Below are 18,956 nucleotides of genomic sequence, written 5' to 3'. Positions count from 1 at the left end.
GTCGCGTCGCTAGCAGCTCGACTGAAACATAAACTTGTTGAATAAACAAATCGCACACACACATACACACAGAGAAGCAGAAATTTCCAAAACGAATACTTCCAATTGGCTATGATCCATATACATATACATACTTATATATATACACATATATGCGTGTATGCGGATCGGGCATGTATATAGCGAATATAGACTGGCATCTAGCGCATTTATGCGTTGGCGTTCAAGTTGTTTTTGGAATCAAATATCGTTGAACATAAATTTCACACCCATTTAATTGTGTATGTATGTAAATGTATTCAGGCAACGCACACAAACAAACTCAGGCATAACTAGCGCAGAGTCTTTTAGATCAAATCCAAATATATATGTATATATACATATGACTTTTCATATATGTACTTTATGCATATGTAAAGTGATTTCAAAAGTGGCCAAGAATGAAATGAAAACAACGTTGCAACATCTTGCGAGCGCACTATGCGGGCTGCCCTTAAAGCCCACATATCTTAACTATTTAGCACCTATTCCTTGAGACAATCATGAAATATAGATATTTCGTTCGGATATATATAAATATACATATGTATGTGTATGTATATGTAGGGTATATGCTGACGTTGATGCTGTCTGCCAAACAGCCGGCCTTAGTTCACAGCGACCGTTAGTCTGTCCATCCGTCCATCCGTCTATTTATCTATACCTTCGATCTATTCGTCATTGTTCTGCTTTTGATTCTTCGTCTAAATTGTCCGCATAGCATACCCTGCTGGTATAGCTGCTTAGCTCATTTAGACTGTAAGAATCGTGAATGAGCATATAATATAACACATTCATTTATCAAATAGTATATATACATAATAAAATATATTTCGTATACATATGTTTTTAATTTTAGGAAATTCCATTAGACTTAAAAAAAATACATAAATTAATGAATGCCCAAAGTCCTAGCGCAGCCAACAAGAAACGTCCAACAAAATCTAGTATATACTTTTCCTTATTCTTATTGTACACTAAATACCAACTGTATAATACCCGCTCAGGACTCAAAAGCACGGAAAGCGTATTCAAAACTCTATGTTATCCAAATTTAAATGGGAAAATTTTCATCTGCAGAGATGACCTAAAGTGATCTAACTTGTTGACTCCAGCTATGAAAATATCAAATATATATCATATGACTCGCAGCCAAAGGTCACTTATAATTAATCCATCATATTTAATTGATCTATAAAGAAAATGAGTGTTCTTGAATCTTCTAAAATAAAAATATCAAGCTCTTTTGAGAGCACTGATAATAATTAATGACTATAAGAAAATAATAAATAAATATTGTTTAAAATTTAAATGATAAAACAATTGATAATTATGAAAAGAAAATATAATGTAAATAAAAATTTGAATATTATAAATAAAATGTGAATAAAATATGTAATAATAATAATAAAAATAAAAATAAAATAAACAAATTCAAATAATAAAAGGGTATTCATTTGAAAATAAATATATCAAAAATTATTTACAAAATTAAATTTATTAAAAGCAGCTAAAAAATTTTAATTAAAAAAAAACTATTTTGTAAATTTTTTAAAATTTGAAACTATTAAAATTTTTATATATAAGTTACATATTTTGAAAAAAATGCTACACAAAAAAAGTGTTATATTTAATTATAAAACTATTCAAACAAACAAACACTAGAAACTATAATCCTAAATATTTTCATGGAATTTTTAGCATACAAAATATATGTCATTTTCTAAATATATAATATAATATTCAAATAAATAATTTTTTTAAAAATTGAATAAATATGTATAATATATAAAATAAAATATACAAACTTTCCATAGCTTAAAATAACTGGAATCAAATAATTGTGAATAATTATTCTCATCATTCGCTTATTCGAATCTGTTTCAAATTTTTGTTCTTTTATTTTATTTTATTTAATTTTTTTTTTTTTTTTTTTTTTTTGCTTTTATTTTTGTTGTTTTGTTTCGCATTTCGTGGCACTGGGTAAAAGTATATGCTTGTTTCTTAAATATAGAACTGTTTCTATATATATGTATGGGTGGCTGTAGCTGAACGCGTATAATCTACACACACAGCCAGATGTTGGATTTATAAATACATATGTAGCATAGTATGCAAGTCGCATAGATATATATATATATATATATACATATACATATGCATAGACGACATACGGGACTTTGATACAATTTAGAAAGGGATTTGCATACGAAAAGTCAGTCAAATCAGAATCAATACAGTCAAAAGGCTTAAAACAAATTCAGAATTAAAACTTTCATCGGCTTTAAATTGACCTACTAAACTGAGAGTTGCATAATCAATAATGAATCGAATATCATACAGTTGCAGTTTGAGTTCTCGGTTGACCTATTTAGGTATGCCCTAGGACGTAAGCCCCATTTACCCATATGCATATATCAATTTCAAATATGTAAACGAACATTTGCCATCTGCCAATATTTCTAACTCTGAACTTAGTCAAATATTTCAACAATCTGTTTTTCATATACTATGTATGTCAGCTATAATATGTATATGGCATATATATACATATACATATGTATATACATTATATATATATTTATCTTAGTTGCCTTCAACTAAATTTCAATTCGCATCATCTTCAACATCAACAAAAATCAAGGAAAACAAATAGCAATGTTTTCGGGTATTTGGGCTATTTTTGGGTCTCTTGTGTGGGCGAAGATGTGCTTCGGCTAGCTTTCGGCTTTGCTCGTTTCTTTTCGCTCTATATATCTACACAGTTATGCCTACATATCTACATTTCGGATCATGCATATGCATATGTATGTGCGTAGCTTATATGGATTCTACGACAAACTGTTTCAATTTCTATCTTTGGTCGCCGCTTTCTACTGCAAGCCGAAACGGATGCACAAAACTCTAAGCAGAAACATTCCAATACGTACTATATATCTCATTTACATACAATTCAAATATTCAATGAATTTCAAATTACTTTTGAATCACACAAAACCAGATGAAATATTTTGATTTGCATTTGCGTGGCCATGAAAAAACGTTTCATTATTTAAAGAATGGGCTGTGAAAGCTACGTTCATTAAATATAACTGATATAAAATAATAAAAACTCACAAAATACATTATCAATCGATACTTTCACCAGAGCTGATATTTAGATCATTGTCTTTTCTAATGGCTATTTGTCGTGAGCTCTATACTGATCTTCAAAGCATCGGCATATCAAAGTTTTAACCTCAAAGACAAACCGCTTGAATTTGAAATACCTATAATGTTATATTAAACTTTTTTTTCTTCAAGAAATTTCAATGTTTATAAACATCTATTTTTCATTCAGTTTAATATGCAAATGAGATGAATCCTGTATAGAAAGGAATATCGGCAAAAATATGGATATCATAACTATATATAATATATATGTAATTTTCGAAATTAATCACTTCAATTATTAAATATTAGTAGAGATAATATTGTAAATCCTTCTTTATATTTAATGACTTCACGCATTTCGAACACTACACAGATCAATTGCTGAATTAAAAATTTTGCTAGGATTGTGGTAAATCATATAAATGAATTCAGAGTAAACAAAGAGTTCTTAATTTTAAAGACGATTCGCAAATTTAAATTTCTTTTCTTGCTCATTATATGCATAGGGATAGCTGTATATTACTTAAACAGTAGATAAAACATACAATTAAAAGAGTCCATAACTCTTATTGAACTATGTAGCTCTGATTATCTTATATTTATTATATAGAATATCCACCTATTAACACTTCATAGATATTTCATATCGAATCCATTCAGTTTCATAGATTTGAATGGGCTTTCGGAATAGCAAACATATTTTGTAACGAACAACAATCTTGGGTGCCAAAATTAGAATATATACGTGCGACGTTTGTTTTAAAAATAAATTAAATTCAAAAACAAAAATCAAGTAAAATGCTTGAGAATTAAATTATAGAAATCAAGTAGAAGGAGAAAAATGTTATAGAAGTCAGCGTTAAGAAGTTACAAAATTAGGAATTTATAATTTGTTTATAATCCTCTACAGTTTAATGAAACTTGTTATTTCTAAGCTCTGCCCGTCTCATTTACTAAAAACATTGGCTAAGTCCGAAAATACTAGAAGCAAATATAATTATAGCAGTACTAATATATTACTTATAGTAATATTAATGGCATTAGAAAAGAGTATTAGTATTAACATAGTTTATGAAAAAGTAGTAAACGGTATTATGAAAAGTAGGAAACGTTTGACAATGACGTGTTTGACAATTACAATAAGAGTAAGCCTTAATTATATCAGACATAAAATGCTTCGCTGTGTATTTAAGCATTTGTAAACATATCTGCACATTTGTGCAATTTAATCTCGACACGAATATAACGTCAGCTGATCGGCATATAGTTCAGCATTTGTAACGGTTTGTCATCAATGTTATTAGGCTTATTCGATAATTGGCACTTAAATATCGGCTAATCATTGTTTAGGTAGATATCGCAGTCAATGCTTCAATTACGATTGTCTTAATCTATCGACCAGCCACCACAACCTTTTTGTCGATATCTCTGCAGTTCTATTTGCAAATTTTGAAGAACAACGAAATAAGATATCTAAATACAAGCATATTGACACATATGTACGTGTAATTTGAGGTTTTTTGTTTAGTTCAGTGTCATAATTGTGACTTTTGTTTTCTGTTATATTTTCGCAGTGACGCTGCAAGGCGTATCCTCGTTTCCCCCGCCCATCAGCATCCGTTTTTGTTGTTGTTGTTGTTCTTCCTGTCTGATTGACGCATCTGTCGCAAAAATTATACGAAGTTTGCGTCGAGTCCACGGGTAAAGATGGCCAGCGAGCCAGAAAACAAACCGCCCATACTGCACATTTTGGTTGTTGGCTTCCATCACAAGCTCGGCTGTCAGGTGGAGTTCTCGCATCCGCCGCTTGTCGCCGGCTCAAGTGGCCGCAACGAATGTCCCTCCGGCTGGAAATACTTACCCACGCTGGCCCTGCCAGATGGCTCGCACAATTTCATGGAGGACACCGTGTTCTTCAATCTGCCCAGCCTATTTGAGCCAGCCGCCAGCATTTACGGTGTATCGTGCTACCGTCAAATTCCCGTAGAGAAACTCAAGATACGCACCGCAGACGTGACCCGCAGCACCGTACAAAAGTCAGTGTGCATACTGGCACGTCTGCCCATCTATGGCTACATTGAGGTCAAACTGGCGCTCATCGCAGACGCCTTCTTCGACCAGGGTGATTTTAGCTGCACTGAGCTTCTGGTCAAGGCATATCAACAGCTGAATGCCTGCCTGCTGGACGAGGAGACGCAGCGTCCGCTGCGCCACTTCCATGTGGGCCTCTCGCTGCGCGAGATTGTGCTGCACTGGCGCCACAAGAGCCTGATGCTCTTCAAGCTCTTGCTGTTGCAGAGGCGTGTCGTCTGCTTCGGTTCGCCCGTGCGCGGCATGTGTGTACTCATACTGGGCATGGCCTCGCTGATACCACGCTTGCTGGAGAAGGGATTCCAGGAGGTGGCCTGTGTGCGCACTTCGCGCCCACTCTCGCCCATGCCCGACTTTACCGACTCGCTCCAGCGTGAGGCTGAAGCCGTTGCCGAAGCTGAGATTGAAGCTGATGTCGTCGCAGAAGCCGAAGATCTAACGGTGGTCTCGTCGGCAGCCTCGGCTGGCTCTCAGTGCTGCAATAGCAGCGGCAACACCTCGCCGCACACAACTCCCAACTCACAGTCCCACGACTCCAGCTGCCCGACCACAACACCGACGCACAACGAGCTGCAGCGCGTCGACTCGACGGAGAGCGGCACCAGCGCAGGCGGAGCCAGTAAACGGAGTGGACGCAGCAGCTCATTGACTCGCGAGGCAAGCGTTGACACATTGGCCTGTAAGTGCAATCGATGTGTTTCTAGAAAGCCTCGCTTAATCCAGATCTTCCTTCTTGTTAGCTAATCTTGCCGCGCTGTGCGCCATAAATCCTGACGAATATCGTGCACCTGTCAGCATCTTTGCCAGCGGCAACCTCTGCCTGCCCTACTTGTCGCTACCGTACATGGACCTGCTCAGCGATCCCATGGTGCTCTCCTATATTATTGGCACCTCCAATGTGCTGTTTCAGCAGAAGCGCCAGCTGGCCGATGTGCTCGTCGACATCGAAGCCGCTAATTTGGATGTCCATGATCCGGAGCTGCGGCGGCAGCTGGTGCTCAGCACAGAGGACCTGCGCTTCATGGACTACATACTGAAGCATGTACAAACGCCCAAAGAGGATGCCGAAGGCAGCGAGTATTGGATACGTGAACAGTTCCAGGGCTACATACTGGCACTGCTACGCGCCACGGTGGCACCTGGTGAGCATCAATAACAGATTATGTAAAAATAAATGTTAAATTACATTGGCTAATCCTTCATGTTTGCCGTAGATATCAAGGACAATGACCACTTTAATCCGCACTTCATGAGCGCCTTCAAGCGCACACAATGCTACCAAGAGTGGTACGATGTGCGACCCGATCCCGAATTTTTCGAAGCGCTGCCCGCTGGCCATCCATTTTCGGGCACGCTATCCGTGGCGGACATGAAGCTGAAGCTGGCGCAGTAAGCGATAACCGAAATATTTAAAGAAGCGAATTTAGGAATATAATCTTGATTCTTACTTGCGCAGAACCATGCAGAATAGCGAAAGTGGACGTAAGATTAATCAGGCTGTTAACAACACGAGCCGAGCTGTGGGCGGTGCCATCTCGCAGGCCAAGGGGGCCCTCTCCAGCTGGTGGTCCTCCATTACGACTGCGCCGGCTAATAGCACGGGCGGCATAGCCTCCGGCTCTGGCGCTGGCAGCGACAGCAATCAAAATCACAGTCTCAGTATGGAAGACAGCATCGATGGCGCCGCTGGACCGTCGCAACAGCCGCAGGAGATCTCAGTTACATTCCAAAACCACAAGGACGAGGCGGAGCTAGACGTGGCTGGCGTGAGCATACACATGGCCAGCCAGCTAAGCGAGGATAGTCTGGAGGAGGCACAGGAATCGCCGCAAAAGTCCCAGGGCATTGTCGAAATTGGCAGAGAGGCCGAACTGCTGGACAAGGTCAGCCAAGGGGAGCCAGCGACGACAGCAATGCCTGCCCAGGCGCAAACTCAATCTCAATCACTGCGATCTGGGTGTGGCAGTGACCTAGCTCTCTCGAACATAGCATCATCCACTGTCGACCACAATAATGGTGATGTCTTTATTGTTTGAGTTGAGCCATCATCGGCATAAGCGACTCACACACACACCTCTGTATAAATTTACCTAAGCTATACTTATTTATTACAAGATGATATTGATTCAGTGCGTTCTTTCCGATTCCCATTCCTCAAATTGGCCAAAAATTATGTTATATTATGTATGTATGTCTATTCACATGTATGTATGTAAGCCCCACCCTTACACCCACACACAAAAGACGACGACGAGCTCGTATATATATATATATATTATATATATAAATGTAACACAGTACAATGTAAAGCTAAACCTAAACCTAAACCGTACCAAGTGCAATTTAAAACAATGTAATCCAAATGATGAATATGCATGGCAATAACTAGGCGAGAATCCAAAGCAAGCGAATGTAGCTCCTCACCTTATCTCTATCTCTATCTCTTTCATATTCATACACTTTGTAGAGTATTTCGCAGTCGACATTGCAATCAGCACAACTATAAATAAATGTACCTGCGTGTACTGTAAATCAAATGATAGCCGTTGAGACAAGCCTCTTGACTTGAAATTAATCTAAACAAGAATTTAAACATTCATCTATCAATAATAAATATACTCGATATGTAATTACTTCATTTGTACGTTTTCTCATGCGAATTAAAAAGTTATTGAATTGAATAAATTATGAAAAATTCCTACATGTGTCATACCATAACTATCATCAATATATTCATATATTTTTTGCTATTACTATTTGTCAATTATTATTTATTTATTACTGATTTCATGCATGAATTCTGAGATTTCTATGTACCACTGATTTTATTTATTTATAAAAATTTTACATCAATAATCAAAAAATTCATTAATAATATTATACAATCAAAAAACTTATATATAGGCATATAAATTAATTATTTATCAGATTTTTGAACACCTTGTCCAGCACGTCTTCAAACGGTGTCAGTTTGCTGTCTTGCAGTTGCTTTTCGATGCTGGCTATTCTGATGTCGTTCTGCGCAATTATCGCATCAATCTTCTTGAGGTGTTCTTCGCCATCGTCCAGCTGCTGTTTGTACTGCCTGCAGAATTCTTCGCGCTCGCTTATGATCTCGGCGTGTCGCTGCTCGGCATTGCTGAGGAGGGCTTCGTTCTCTTTGCGCATGTTATCCAACTGCTGGGTTAGGTCGTGCTGCTCCAGCTGCAGTTGCTCGAGCTTTGCGTTGAGCTCACGCTTGCGCTCTTCATGCTGATGTTGATGCTGCGTCCACATGACCTCCTTCTCCTGATGGCTGTGATGCAGTTGCTCCATTTGCTGCTCATATGACTGAATCTGGGTATTCAATTGTTTGTTGACCCCATCGATATTTCTGATTTGCTTCGTCAGCTCGGTGATGTACTGCTCCAGGCACCGCAGGCGCTCCTTGTGCTGCTCCCCACGCTGCTCGAGCATTGTGCTCAGCTTGGTGAGGCGACGGTTGCGCGCCTGGATGTCACCGAGCTGCAGCGGCAGCGACAACACCAAATCCAACTTATCCTTCTCGCTGGCACTGCATATGTCCGAGTCGAGGCCAATGTTCTGCGCATGCGTATTGAACTTCTCCACCTTGTCCAGCAGCTGTTTCTTGGCACGCGAGAATCGCACCTGCTGATCGTAGCCGCGCTCAGTGAACTCGCGCAGTTGCCGATTGTAGAACTTTTCCTTGGTCTCCAGATCACCGAGCACACCCTTCTTGGCCTGAAACTGTTCAGCGCTGCACTTCTGCTGACCCAATTCCCGGTGCAGTTGCTGTCGCTGCTTGCGCAGTGCTTTCATGGTGTCCACATTCTGGGCAGCGGTTGCTTTAAGCCGTTCGATCTTCTCGCGATACTCCTGCGTATTGGCTTGCATTGTATGCAGCTTATGCTCCAATTGCTGATGCTGGGCTGTTAGCTGCTCCAGATGTTCGTTGTTACCGCTGCGGGGTTTTTGGAGCTGCTCCTCCAGCTGCTGTAGCTCGCTCTGCTGTCGCACAATGTCCGCGTCCAGAGTCGCAGTGTCGGGCAAGTCACAAATGCTTTTCACAATTTGATCGCTGATGTTGCGTTTCAGCACCGCATACTCGTCCACCTTCTGCTTGTCCCACACAGCGAAGCACTCGGCGGATTTCGTAAATAGCAGCTGAGTGGTCTCTTCATTGAGTATCACGCTGCCCAATTGTGTGTTAGACAGAGCCATCGAATCCTGTGTGTTCTGCACATAGCTGGCCTGCTCGCTGGTCTCCATGAAGGGAAACTCCTCATATTGGCCAAATGCCTGTTGCTTTTGCGACGACGGCGCGAAGTCCTTAAGGAAGTCAAGCATGACAATGACATGGCCAAACGAGTGCTGTGTGGTGGGTGTCATTAGCCAGGACTTATTCACCTGATATGGATAGTTAAGCTTGTGCAATGCGTTTGTTATATCCTCAACGTGATTGCTGCCCACGGTGGTGCGATTCGGCCAAATGAAGTGCAAAAGGAAGTTCACAATGCCCACAAACTGTTTCATTGTCATTTGACGCAATGTCGCGGCACCTCGGCTAAAGAAATCGCTTGGAAAATTTGACAGTGCATAAGTTTGCACCATCTCATCCAGATATTCGGCTATCATCTGCGCCTGCTCCTGCACCCACTTTTTGTCCGTGTGAAATACAACCGGCCGCTCTGACGACGAAGCCTGCCGGTGCCGCATCGGCGTCACCGCATTCCCATTGGCCAGGCTCCGTTTCATTGTGGGCGGCGGACCCGTGCGGAGGGGCGTGCCACGTTCGCGATCCTGGTTATACTGGGTAAGCCGAGACTGCGGCTGCCAATCTCTGTGGTTTGGCTTACTAATGGAGGATGATGTCGTATTTCGCAACAACGACCTAAGGGCAGCAACAGAAGAAACGGGAAAAATAACTACTTAAATTCACTTCACATTATTCCACCTTGGACTTGCCTTGTTTGGCGTTTGTTAACGACGCCACCATCATCCCGGCCGTCATCGTGAAACTCTGAGGTACGTCGTGGGCGATACATTCTATAATACCAATGTTAAATCGCATACGCAATTGATAAAATAAAAACTTGCAAAACTGTTAACAAACTGGCTTCCAACAGTTTAGCGCGTTAGTTGAAATGACGCGAAAATAGCTTCCACAGAGCTGCGCGTTATCGAAACATCGATATCATGTCTTCGATTGCGTTGATCTACAGGGCTGCAGTGCCGATACAAAAAGAACGCTGTACAAAATATCGATATTCTTCCTCTGGGCGCGCTTTTAAAATTTTTTAAATTGTTTTCCTTTTTAAAAATATAAATTACAAAAGTAACAATTTTATGTTTATGAACTTCTTTCGTTTATTCCAACATATTAAATAATTGTAATTATTGTTTCATTTGTTACACAATAATCATGCTATTTTTATGAATTACATTAATTTTTAATTATTATTATTATATTATAATTAAATATCGATCACATTTCCTTGCAGAACGTCTCATCTTTCCCTGTTCGCTTCATATAACGCACAAACAATATAATAATTAGATACATTATAAGTTTACATTGTTGAATACATATAAACACACAAATATGCTCAACTTAAATTATTTTATATATAAAAAAAAAAAAAAAAAAAAAACTTTTTACATTTATTCTTTTCAACAGGGGAAATAATAAATATGGTTTATCGTTGCTATTAAGAGGTGCGCACAGCAAAAAAAAAAAATCGTTGCTTATATTAGGGGGCAAAAAAAAAATGTTTAAAACATAAAGCCAGATTTGCAAAATCAAATCTGCGCTAATACTATAAATTGTAATATATAAAAATTAAGTAGGCCATATTTGTTAAGACTATTTTAGTGTACATTTTGTTTAAATATAGTTTTTTTAGATGCTTAAAGAAACTTTGCGCACCATCCGAACACAAACAACAATTGTGAAAATTCTATTCTATATTGTTTGGTTTCAAGTTTTACACATTGTATGCACTTTAACTACACTGGGAGTCTGGGAGGAGCTTATTTGTATATGTATAATATTGTCCTAAAAGCCTTAAAAAATATTACGCAGCATCGTGTCCAATGCCTAACCAAGCCAAGCACTGGACACATCTTCAAAAAATTTACAATATACTCGGTACATAATATCTTGGTAGAGCAAAGGAACGCAAGCAAAAGCCATGTGAAAGCTACACAAAAAAAAAAGAAAACGAAAAACAAAAACAACAAAAAATTTAATGAAGGGACTCATCCACAGTTTAAACATTCGAAATATTTTTTTTTTTAATATTTTCATAGGGGTTTGTCTATTTGTTTTGTTTTTTTTTCTTTCTCTTTTTCTCTGATGTAGTCGTGTGATGTGCTTACATTTTCTTTTTTCGTTTTTCATATGTGTGTGTGTGGATTTGGTGTCTATTTTTGTGTATACATACATACACACATGTACATATATACGGTTTCAGTTTCTATGTTAAAATTTAGGTACATTACAGTTCTTTGTATTATGTTGCTGCAATTTCGTATCGTTTTGAATTTGCATTATCTTATTGCGTGCTAACTAAGAAACTGGGCGAGCTAATCGAAAACGATGCTACGCCCCCACAGCTAAATTATATAGGCTTTTACTTTTGTGTGTGCGTTGGGTGGTGTGTGTTGTGTTTTGTTGGGTGTGTATGTGTGTGTGTGTGTGTGTGCCGCTAGTTGGGCGCATTCAGTGTATCCAAATTGGAGCCGTATTGTTTGTTCACAGACATCGTAAAGAGCCAAGCCACAGCCAACAAACTGCTACCCAACAGATCGCCCAGCGCCGTCAGATAGGGAATAGCCGAGTTATCCGGATCGATCTTCCACTTCCACATCGCATGCACAATGATGTGCGCAATATACAACAGCAACATTACCTATTCGTTAAGGAATGATGTGAACTCAGTGTCAACTCTTGTAGATGACTCGACCGATTCGCAGCTTACCTGAAGCAAACTGGCAACCAGATAGGAGAGCACAAACACCCACGTCACAGTTGTCGCGCTCATGTTTATATAATCGGCCGCAAAGATGAACAATATATTGCCAGGTATGGACATGGCAATGAGAATGCGAGCCGTTTTGGCATAGGGCACTGCCGGGACGAGAAAGGCGAAGATGAAGAAGAAAGTTTAGCCTTAATGAAATGTACAACTATCAATTAGAGATCAAACTTACCGCCCTTGAACAGCGCTCGCCAGGGCCATTCGACAATTTTCGTGTGCGGTGGTATTATGCCAATAATTGAACTTTGATGCAACATCGTTGATATTTTGCTAGCCTGCACGGACACCAGATTGCCGCCAATACCATTAATAATTGGCTGAAAGACCACAAATCCATTGAACACCTCCACAGCAGCATCCAGCACGAGACCGCCGAGTCTGCATGAGAAAAAGAGACAAAAGTTATACAGAGATATTGAAGAGGTCGTCTCTATGTTAGATATGGTATATATATCATCTATTCATCTTGCTAACCCAGTTAAGCCCAATTTGGCCTCAAGTGACAAAAGAAGATATATGAGTGGAGACAAAAGCCATATTCAAAGACGTCTTGTAGAGATGTCTGAGGCTATTATTAGAATTCATATTTATGTCAGATCCACCTAATATCTGCTTGCTGACAAAGCCAAATTCTCTCACAACTCTCGCCGACTCTACTTAGCCTCAAGTATCACAATAGCCATTAAACCTATTAAAACTCATTAAATTATTGTTAATGCTAAGCACTATATTAATATCCATGCAGTCTATAAATATATCAAGTCGAGCCAATAACTGTGCCGCATTGACCCCCACAGTGCGAGTCAAGGACAACGAGCCACCATAGAAACCAGCAGTGGGTAAGCTGGCTATTTGTTGCCCCTGCCTCGCAGCCTTAAATAAATAATCGAAACAAATAATAAAAACAAAAATCGATCAATCAAATAACGTTGCCAAATTTAGCACACCTAATGCCGCCTGAGCCCAACATGAATTGGCAAAAAAAAAACACAAAAAAAAAAAAAAAAGGGTAAACATTAAAAACATTGTCTTGCAATAGAAACACAATTTGTGCTTATCACGTTCCCATTCAGGCGCCAGCTACTTGAACTATTATGGGAAACTTGGAATTTTTGGATTGAAAGTTCGATCTTACCCGCTGATGCAGAGCGCTGAGAGCACTGGAACCCAACCGCTCTTTAGCACCGGCCGCGTGTACTCGTTCTTCAGCACGATGACAACCCACATGGGCAGCAGCACCAGGTAACAGGTAACCACAATGAAAGTGATCCAGAGATGGGTCTCTGCAAAGACGTCGATAGTCGTGTTGAGTGGATGTGGATGGTGGGGCGGAAAGGTGAATGGAACACTCACTTATATTCTCATAGAGCAGCGAGGCAATGAACGACAGCAGACTGATGGAGACAACATCGCCGATGGAGGCGGCCAGCGGCGTAGCCAGATTGTCCGGATTCAGATGATACTTTTGGGAGAACAGAATCACAGCGACAAGCACAAAGTCTGCAATGAATATAGTTCATATATAGTATATATAGATATATGCATCTGATACTTAGCCACAACTTACCCAGCACAAAGCACGATGAGGTGGCCGTAAACATGGCCGAGGCGGTCAGCAGCATCACATTCTCAAAGTAGAAGTTGCCCGTCATCGCCGCGCCCACACTGGTCGCAAACATGGCCACCAGAAAGGAGGCGACTGTTGCCTGGACCTGCACGAGCGCTATGTTCCCCACAATAAGGCGCACCCAGTCCGCCCGGGCCGTCATGTTGCCCAGATTCACCTGCGTGGAGAGACGCGAGGCGAGGCACATGTCCAGATTGCCCTTCAGGCCAAGCAGCGCCGGCACCAAGATAAACAGCTCGCTGACGTTCTTGAAGACATACCATTTCTGTGATCCCAAAGAGCACGATCGTAAAAATTAGTTAATATTGCTATATAAATAAGTATAAAGTGTATAAATATTGCTCTGGTAGCGATTTATGGCGGATCATAAATCGCGATTGCAATCTTTGTGAGTTTTAATGACGTCATTTCGAACAAGGCTGGGCTGGCCTGGGCTATCTATAATATATATTGACTATTAATTGACTTGATTTGGTTTTGTGTTCGGTTTCGGTTTCGGTTTCGGACTCGGACTCAGATTCGGTTTGTGACTATGGTTCGATGATTCGTCTTTTATCATTTGGCTTTCGATTTGGCTATAACAGGCAGCCGCCGCACGTAACTGGAGCAGCCTTAAATTATTACCAGAATTTTCAGACGAATTAGCGGATAAATAAATATTTATTGGCCTGTCCAAAAGTTTTGACGCTTTTAAGCCATCCATTGCTAAATTTAAATCGAACAATTTATATTATGACGTACAATATGTGCTGACTTTTTATAGCTGGACTGTCAAGATAGTGCCCAGTAACAGTGCTGTAGTTTATGAAGGGATCGACTCACAGATGCTCCTCAATTTATTGGGCTTGTACAAAAACTGAAGAGCTCTTTATGTCTAATATATTATCATATTTATTTATTTATATAATTTTCTTTTATTTAGTCTAAAATTGAGACAAGCCACTGACTACGGTCACATGACAGATGGTTGGATAGCAAGATGAAAATTGCATAAAACCAATATGCCCAGTTTCACTTAATGAATGAGTGTAAAACGTTAAACTTTCTAGATAGCTATAGACACATAACGAAGACAATCGCACATAATCAGCATCATCGATTGCTCGATCGTATAGATAATTAAAATGAATTGACTTAATCGTCTTCGCTTCTGACTGCAATCAACAATCATTTGTTCTAAACAACTTTCTATAGAGTCGCTCGAACAGACTAAAACAAAAACAAAAAAACGAGCAGAAACAGAAGAAGTCGACGGCAATTAAAGACAACATTTAATGTAGGAAAATTAATTGAATGCAACTAAATGTTAAATTGTTATTTTGTTTTGGATTTTTCCTCCTTTTTTTTTTGTTTTAGTTGGCATTTACGGCAAATGGAATTGATGTTCAGTTAGAACAGCTGCTTTCGAGTGCTATTTGACAAAGTTTCTCAGTGATCACAAAAATAGCTCATTTTGACGTTTGGCTTTGCATTGCATTGCTGTGTTATCTGTAATTTTAATGAGTCGCCAGACGGGACGGAAGGACGGACGCACGGAGAGACCGAGAGAGCAGTCTGTCATTAGAATTTACAATTTAATTTGCGTGTCATTTTAATTGTGCGCACCTCTTTTATCTAACGACATCTTGCCACTTGCGCAATGCCAATGGGGCAATTTATGAGATTTATCAAGCTGACTGCTAGACAGAGACAGAGATCGAGGCAGACAGAGAGAGCGAATCAACGAACCGAAAAAGAGAATTGGTCGAAAATGCCCATGTGGAGTGACCGTAACACTCCGTGCCGTACAATTTCATTAAAAATTTAATGGATCAATTAACATTTTGGTTTTTTTTTTTTTTTTTTTTTTATATAGAGCTTACCTCGACGCGTCCCAGTACAATGCCCGCTCCGATGGTGCCGATGCCGGCCAGGAAGAACGGTATGGAAACCTGCAGCAGTATGGTTGTCCATTTCTCTTGCTTGATGCCGGGCCGATTGAGGGCCAACTTCTCCTCGGAGCTGCCATTGATGCCGGCAATGCTGGATGCGTCTGCGGCTAGGACAGCAGAGCCAATGCCTCCGCCGCCGCCGCCGCCACCTCCAGCTCCACCGCCGCTGCCGCCGCCGCCCGCCGCACCTGGATCCGGTTCGGAGGATGCTATGGACGTCGTGATGATTGAGCTTAGTGAACCAGTTGTTGAATGTGGAAGGCCGGACAACTTCTCATTGTCGGGGTCTGTGCAGTGCGTGGATGACAATTGACAGTTGGTGGAAAGAAACAGAGATAGGGAAAGAGAGTAGAGATGCAGTTAGTACGGGCATACAGCTACAATTTCACTGTGTGTATGTGTGTTCGTGTGTGTGTGCGGGTGTGTGGGTGTGTGGGTGGCATGCAACTATAGTCAAGAGCGTTGCAATTAGCAAGACCATTAATTACCATTACAATAAAAGATATGTATGCTCAGCACTATTCTCTATGCCCTAACTCTATATCAAAAGAGAGTGTGTTTGTTGTCATTGCTGTTGTTGTTGTGGTTTTTGTAGTTGTTGCTCATATTTTTTTGTCTGCTGGCTTAAACGGGTTTAGAACAATTATTGTTGCTGGCTTTTTTTTTTGGGGGGGTTTTCAGTTTGGTTGTGTTAATAAATTACAAATCGTTCGTCCATAAAAGGCGCAGACAACAAAACAAACAAACAGCTACAGGCTACAACAACTACAACAATAACAAATAACATGCAATAATTAATAAAGATTTTTATGTGGTTTATCATTCTTTATAAACATGCATGCGATCTGCGATTGTGCGATTATAAAATAAGAATAAATATAATAAAAGTAAAGAAAATGAGTCTGACATGAATTCGAGTCGCGTTATCATACAATGTTAGTTAGTGTAACACTCGCCATGTATATACTTATATATGTGTGTGTGTGTATTAAATATTTCGTATGACTTTTAATCACTCTGAGAATTATTTCAGAATTAAACTTGAATATAAAGTAGTAGCAATTGATTATAAAAGAGAAGTAAGTATAGCATCGATATGACCGAAGCTTACATCAACTTTACAGGGTATTCCATAAGATTTTATTATTATAAAAATATATATATTTAATATTATATTGATTTGAATTATTACAATTTTTTATTTATTTAATAATGCACAAGTTTTGTTTAAATTGAAATATTTTTATGAATAAAAAATTATTATTATTTTTTTTTTTTTAATCATAAAAAATAATTTTGTAGTTTATTGATTTTTTTATTTACTTTTTTATTTAGTAGTCACATTTACTCAAAAGAAAAAAGGCAAATTAAAAAAAACAATAAATAAAAATATTTTATTAGGTATTAAAATTTTTTTTTAGATTAATTTATTTTATAAATTATAATAAATTATAATTAACAACAAAATATATTTGGTTGAATAAAAAATTATTGATTTTAATTTTTTTTTATTTTTTATAAATTTATTTAGTAGTCGAATTTATTAAAAACAAAAAGGCAAATTCACTCCACCATCACACATACCTATTATAAGCTATTATGCATGGTCATATCTGATATATAAATCATACATACCAAATGGATAGTATGTATCATATCCTATCATATCTGATATAATCATCGGCAATCGGACAATCAATCAAATAAATACTGAATACTCTGCAAAGTCTTAATGATAATTATAATGATAATTATAATCATAATAACTATACAAGTAGAATGATAAAAGGTATAAGACAAGGAAATAGGAAATAGCAAAAGAGGTAAATAGATAAAGAGAGATCAAAAATACAAATAATGAAAGTACAAGTTCAAAGGAAACTACAAAAAGTCAGAGTTTGAAGATAGAAACGAGCACAAAGAGTACTTTAGATCGAGCAGTTTGAGGCAGCAGGACAATCGTTATCGTTATTGCTATCGTTATCGTTTGGTTTGGGTATATAGTGATCAGATCTATGTACAATGAGGGATGCTAACGCGGCAGCTGCTGCTGCTGCTGCTGCGAATCTTCTTCATGTTCTTCTTCCTTTTGCGCCTTCTTCACTCACCGTTTCCATTGTAGATGGTAAATAATTTATATTTATCATCGTTAACCGAATCGAGCGGCGTTGTTGTTGTCATTGTCGACAATTGCGGTTGGTATGTTGGGGGCGTGGCATATGATGAGGACGTTGTTGATGATGTGTTGTTGTTGTTGTTGTTATTGTTGTTGTTGTAGTTGTTGGTGTTGTTGTTGTTGTTATTGCTAAGCGCATTCATATTGATGGTTGTGGATAGCGGCGGCGCCGGCGCCACGCCCTCATCGTCACCAAACTCAGCGGCCACATTGTGCGCCGCATACGAGGATAGCCGCCGCACATTCAGCGGCGAGAGCATTGGTTTCTGTCTCTGCTTCAGCTCATTGGGCACAGTGGGTGATGCTGTGTGGTTGTTGTCTGTGCTAGAGTCTGTATTGCCTGTTGTTGGTGTAGTTGGTGTTGGTGTTGTGTTTTGATTGTGTTGCACGTGCGTTGCCTGATGTTCGTTAGGTAGCGACATTTTTGCATTTGTATGTGAGCGTGTATGTGTGTATGTGTCTCTCTGTGTGTGTGTGTGTGTGTTTGTATTGCTCGGGCTTTAAGCGTGCGCAAAATTATTTGTATTGCTGCTGTGAGTATTTGCAGTTGCGCAATGGAAATGCATTAAGTTTAACTACAATTGAAACTAAAACCAAACTATATATATAATTCTATATATATGTGGGCCGTTAGATATCGATTAAGGTTTTTTTTTTCTTTTTTTTTTTTTTTTTTGCGCTATTTTATCTTAAGCGGCTTTAATGTCTTCTGGCTGGCATTGTGCAAAAGCTGTGTCTTTTGCCCTAAAGGTTCGCGATTGGAACTATCACTAAACAAAATCGTAATATCACAACAATTTTATTGACTTGCCTTCACACACATATATCAGAATATATGTATGAAATAAATAAATTAATAAATTATAAATGAATTGCGAGTCTATTTAATATTTATATAA

The 18,956-nt window shown here is 38.9% G+C and overlaps 3 protein-coding genes across 6 annotated transcripts in view; 1 reads left to right on the top strand and 2 right to left on the bottom strand.

Moving 5' to 3' along the window:
* The first annotated feature begins 4,579 nt into the window (after positions 1-4,579).
* On the top strand, positions 4,580-7,984 carry LOC6584503 (late secretory pathway protein AVL9 homolog). Its single transcript, XM_002010122.4, has 5 exons — positions 4,580-4,691; positions 4,767-5,962; positions 6,024-6,425; positions 6,498-6,672; positions 6,740-7,984. The coding sequence occupies exons 2-5, from the start codon at positions 4,900-4,902 to the stop codon at positions 7,317-7,319; spliced, it is 2,220 nt and encodes a 739-aa protein (XP_002010158.1). The 5' UTR covers positions 4,580-4,691; positions 4,767-4,899; the 3' UTR covers positions 7,320-7,984.
* A 97-nt stretch (positions 7,985-8,081) lies between these two features.
* Positions 8,082-10,457, bottom strand: LOC6584502 (kinetochore protein NDC80 homolog). Its single transcript, XM_002010121.4, has 2 exons — positions 10,249-10,457; positions 8,082-10,174 (listed from the first exon to the last, which is right to left on the bottom strand). Exons 1-2 carry the CDS (start codon positions 10,326-10,328, stop codon positions 8,197-8,199), a joined length of 2,058 nt encoding a protein of 685 aa, XP_002010157.2. The 5' UTR covers positions 10,329-10,457; the 3' UTR covers positions 8,082-8,196.
* Positions 10,458-10,625: 168 nt separating this feature from the next.
* The window catches only part of LOC6584501 (solute carrier family 41 member 2), a 35,275-nt gene continuing 26,944 nt past the window's right edge, over positions 10,626-18,956 (bottom strand). For 3 of the 4 annotated variants that reach the window (XM_015161556.3, XM_015161557.3, XM_032732134.2), the window contains 7 exons: positions 15,813-16,168; positions 13,891-14,215; positions 13,677-13,823; positions 13,459-13,606; positions 12,496-12,701; positions 12,264-12,412; positions 10,626-12,194 (listed from right to left, as the gene is read on the bottom strand). In XM_015161556.3, coding sequence (XP_015017042.1) covers positions 11,991-12,194; positions 12,264-12,412; positions 12,496-12,701; positions 13,459-13,606; positions 13,677-13,823; positions 13,891-14,215; positions 15,813-16,168 — 1,535 coding nt within the window. In that variant the 3' untranslated portion in view covers positions 10,626-11,990. Of the gene's footprint in view, positions 12,195-12,263; positions 12,413-12,495; positions 12,702-13,458; positions 13,607-13,676; positions 13,824-13,890; positions 14,216-15,812; positions 16,169-17,989; positions 18,931-18,956 lie in introns of those variants that run through there. The other variant, XM_002010120.4, reaches the window with a different exon arrangement.

This window comes from Drosophila mojavensis, unplaced genomic scaffold (genome assembly GCF_018153725.1).
Source record: "Drosophila mojavensis isolate 15081-1352.22 unplaced genomic scaffold, ASM1815372v1 contig_136, whole genome shotgun sequence".
NCBI classification, from domain to species: domain Eukaryota; kingdom Metazoa; phylum Arthropoda; class Insecta; order Diptera; family Drosophilidae; genus Drosophila; species Drosophila mojavensis.
This window is presented reverse-complemented; position numbering and strand designations above follow the sequence as displayed.

Excerpts from the sequence above, each read along its gene's own strand:
- LOC6584503 (XM_002010122.4), top strand. The coding sequence starts at position 4,900 with ATGGCCAGCGAGCCAGAAAACAAACCGCCCATACTGCACATTTTGGTT. Across the intron at positions 5,963-6,023 it reads AAGCGTTGACACATTGGCCT|CTAATCTTGCCGCGCTGTGC; the intron begins GTAAGTGCAATC and ends CCTTCTTGTTAG. Across the intron at positions 6,426-6,497 it reads ACGCGCCACGGTGGCACCTG|ATATCAAGGACAATGACCAC; the intron begins GTGAGCATCAAT and ends TGTTTGCCGTAG.
- LOC6584502 (XM_002010121.4), bottom strand. The coding sequence starts at position 10,328 with ATGTATCGCCCACGACGTACCTCAGAGTTTCACGATGACGGCCGGGAT. Across the intron at positions 10,175-10,248 it reads GTTAACAAACGCCAAACAAG|GTCGTTGTTGCGAAATACGA; the intron begins GCAAGTCCAAGG and ends TGCTGCCCTTAG.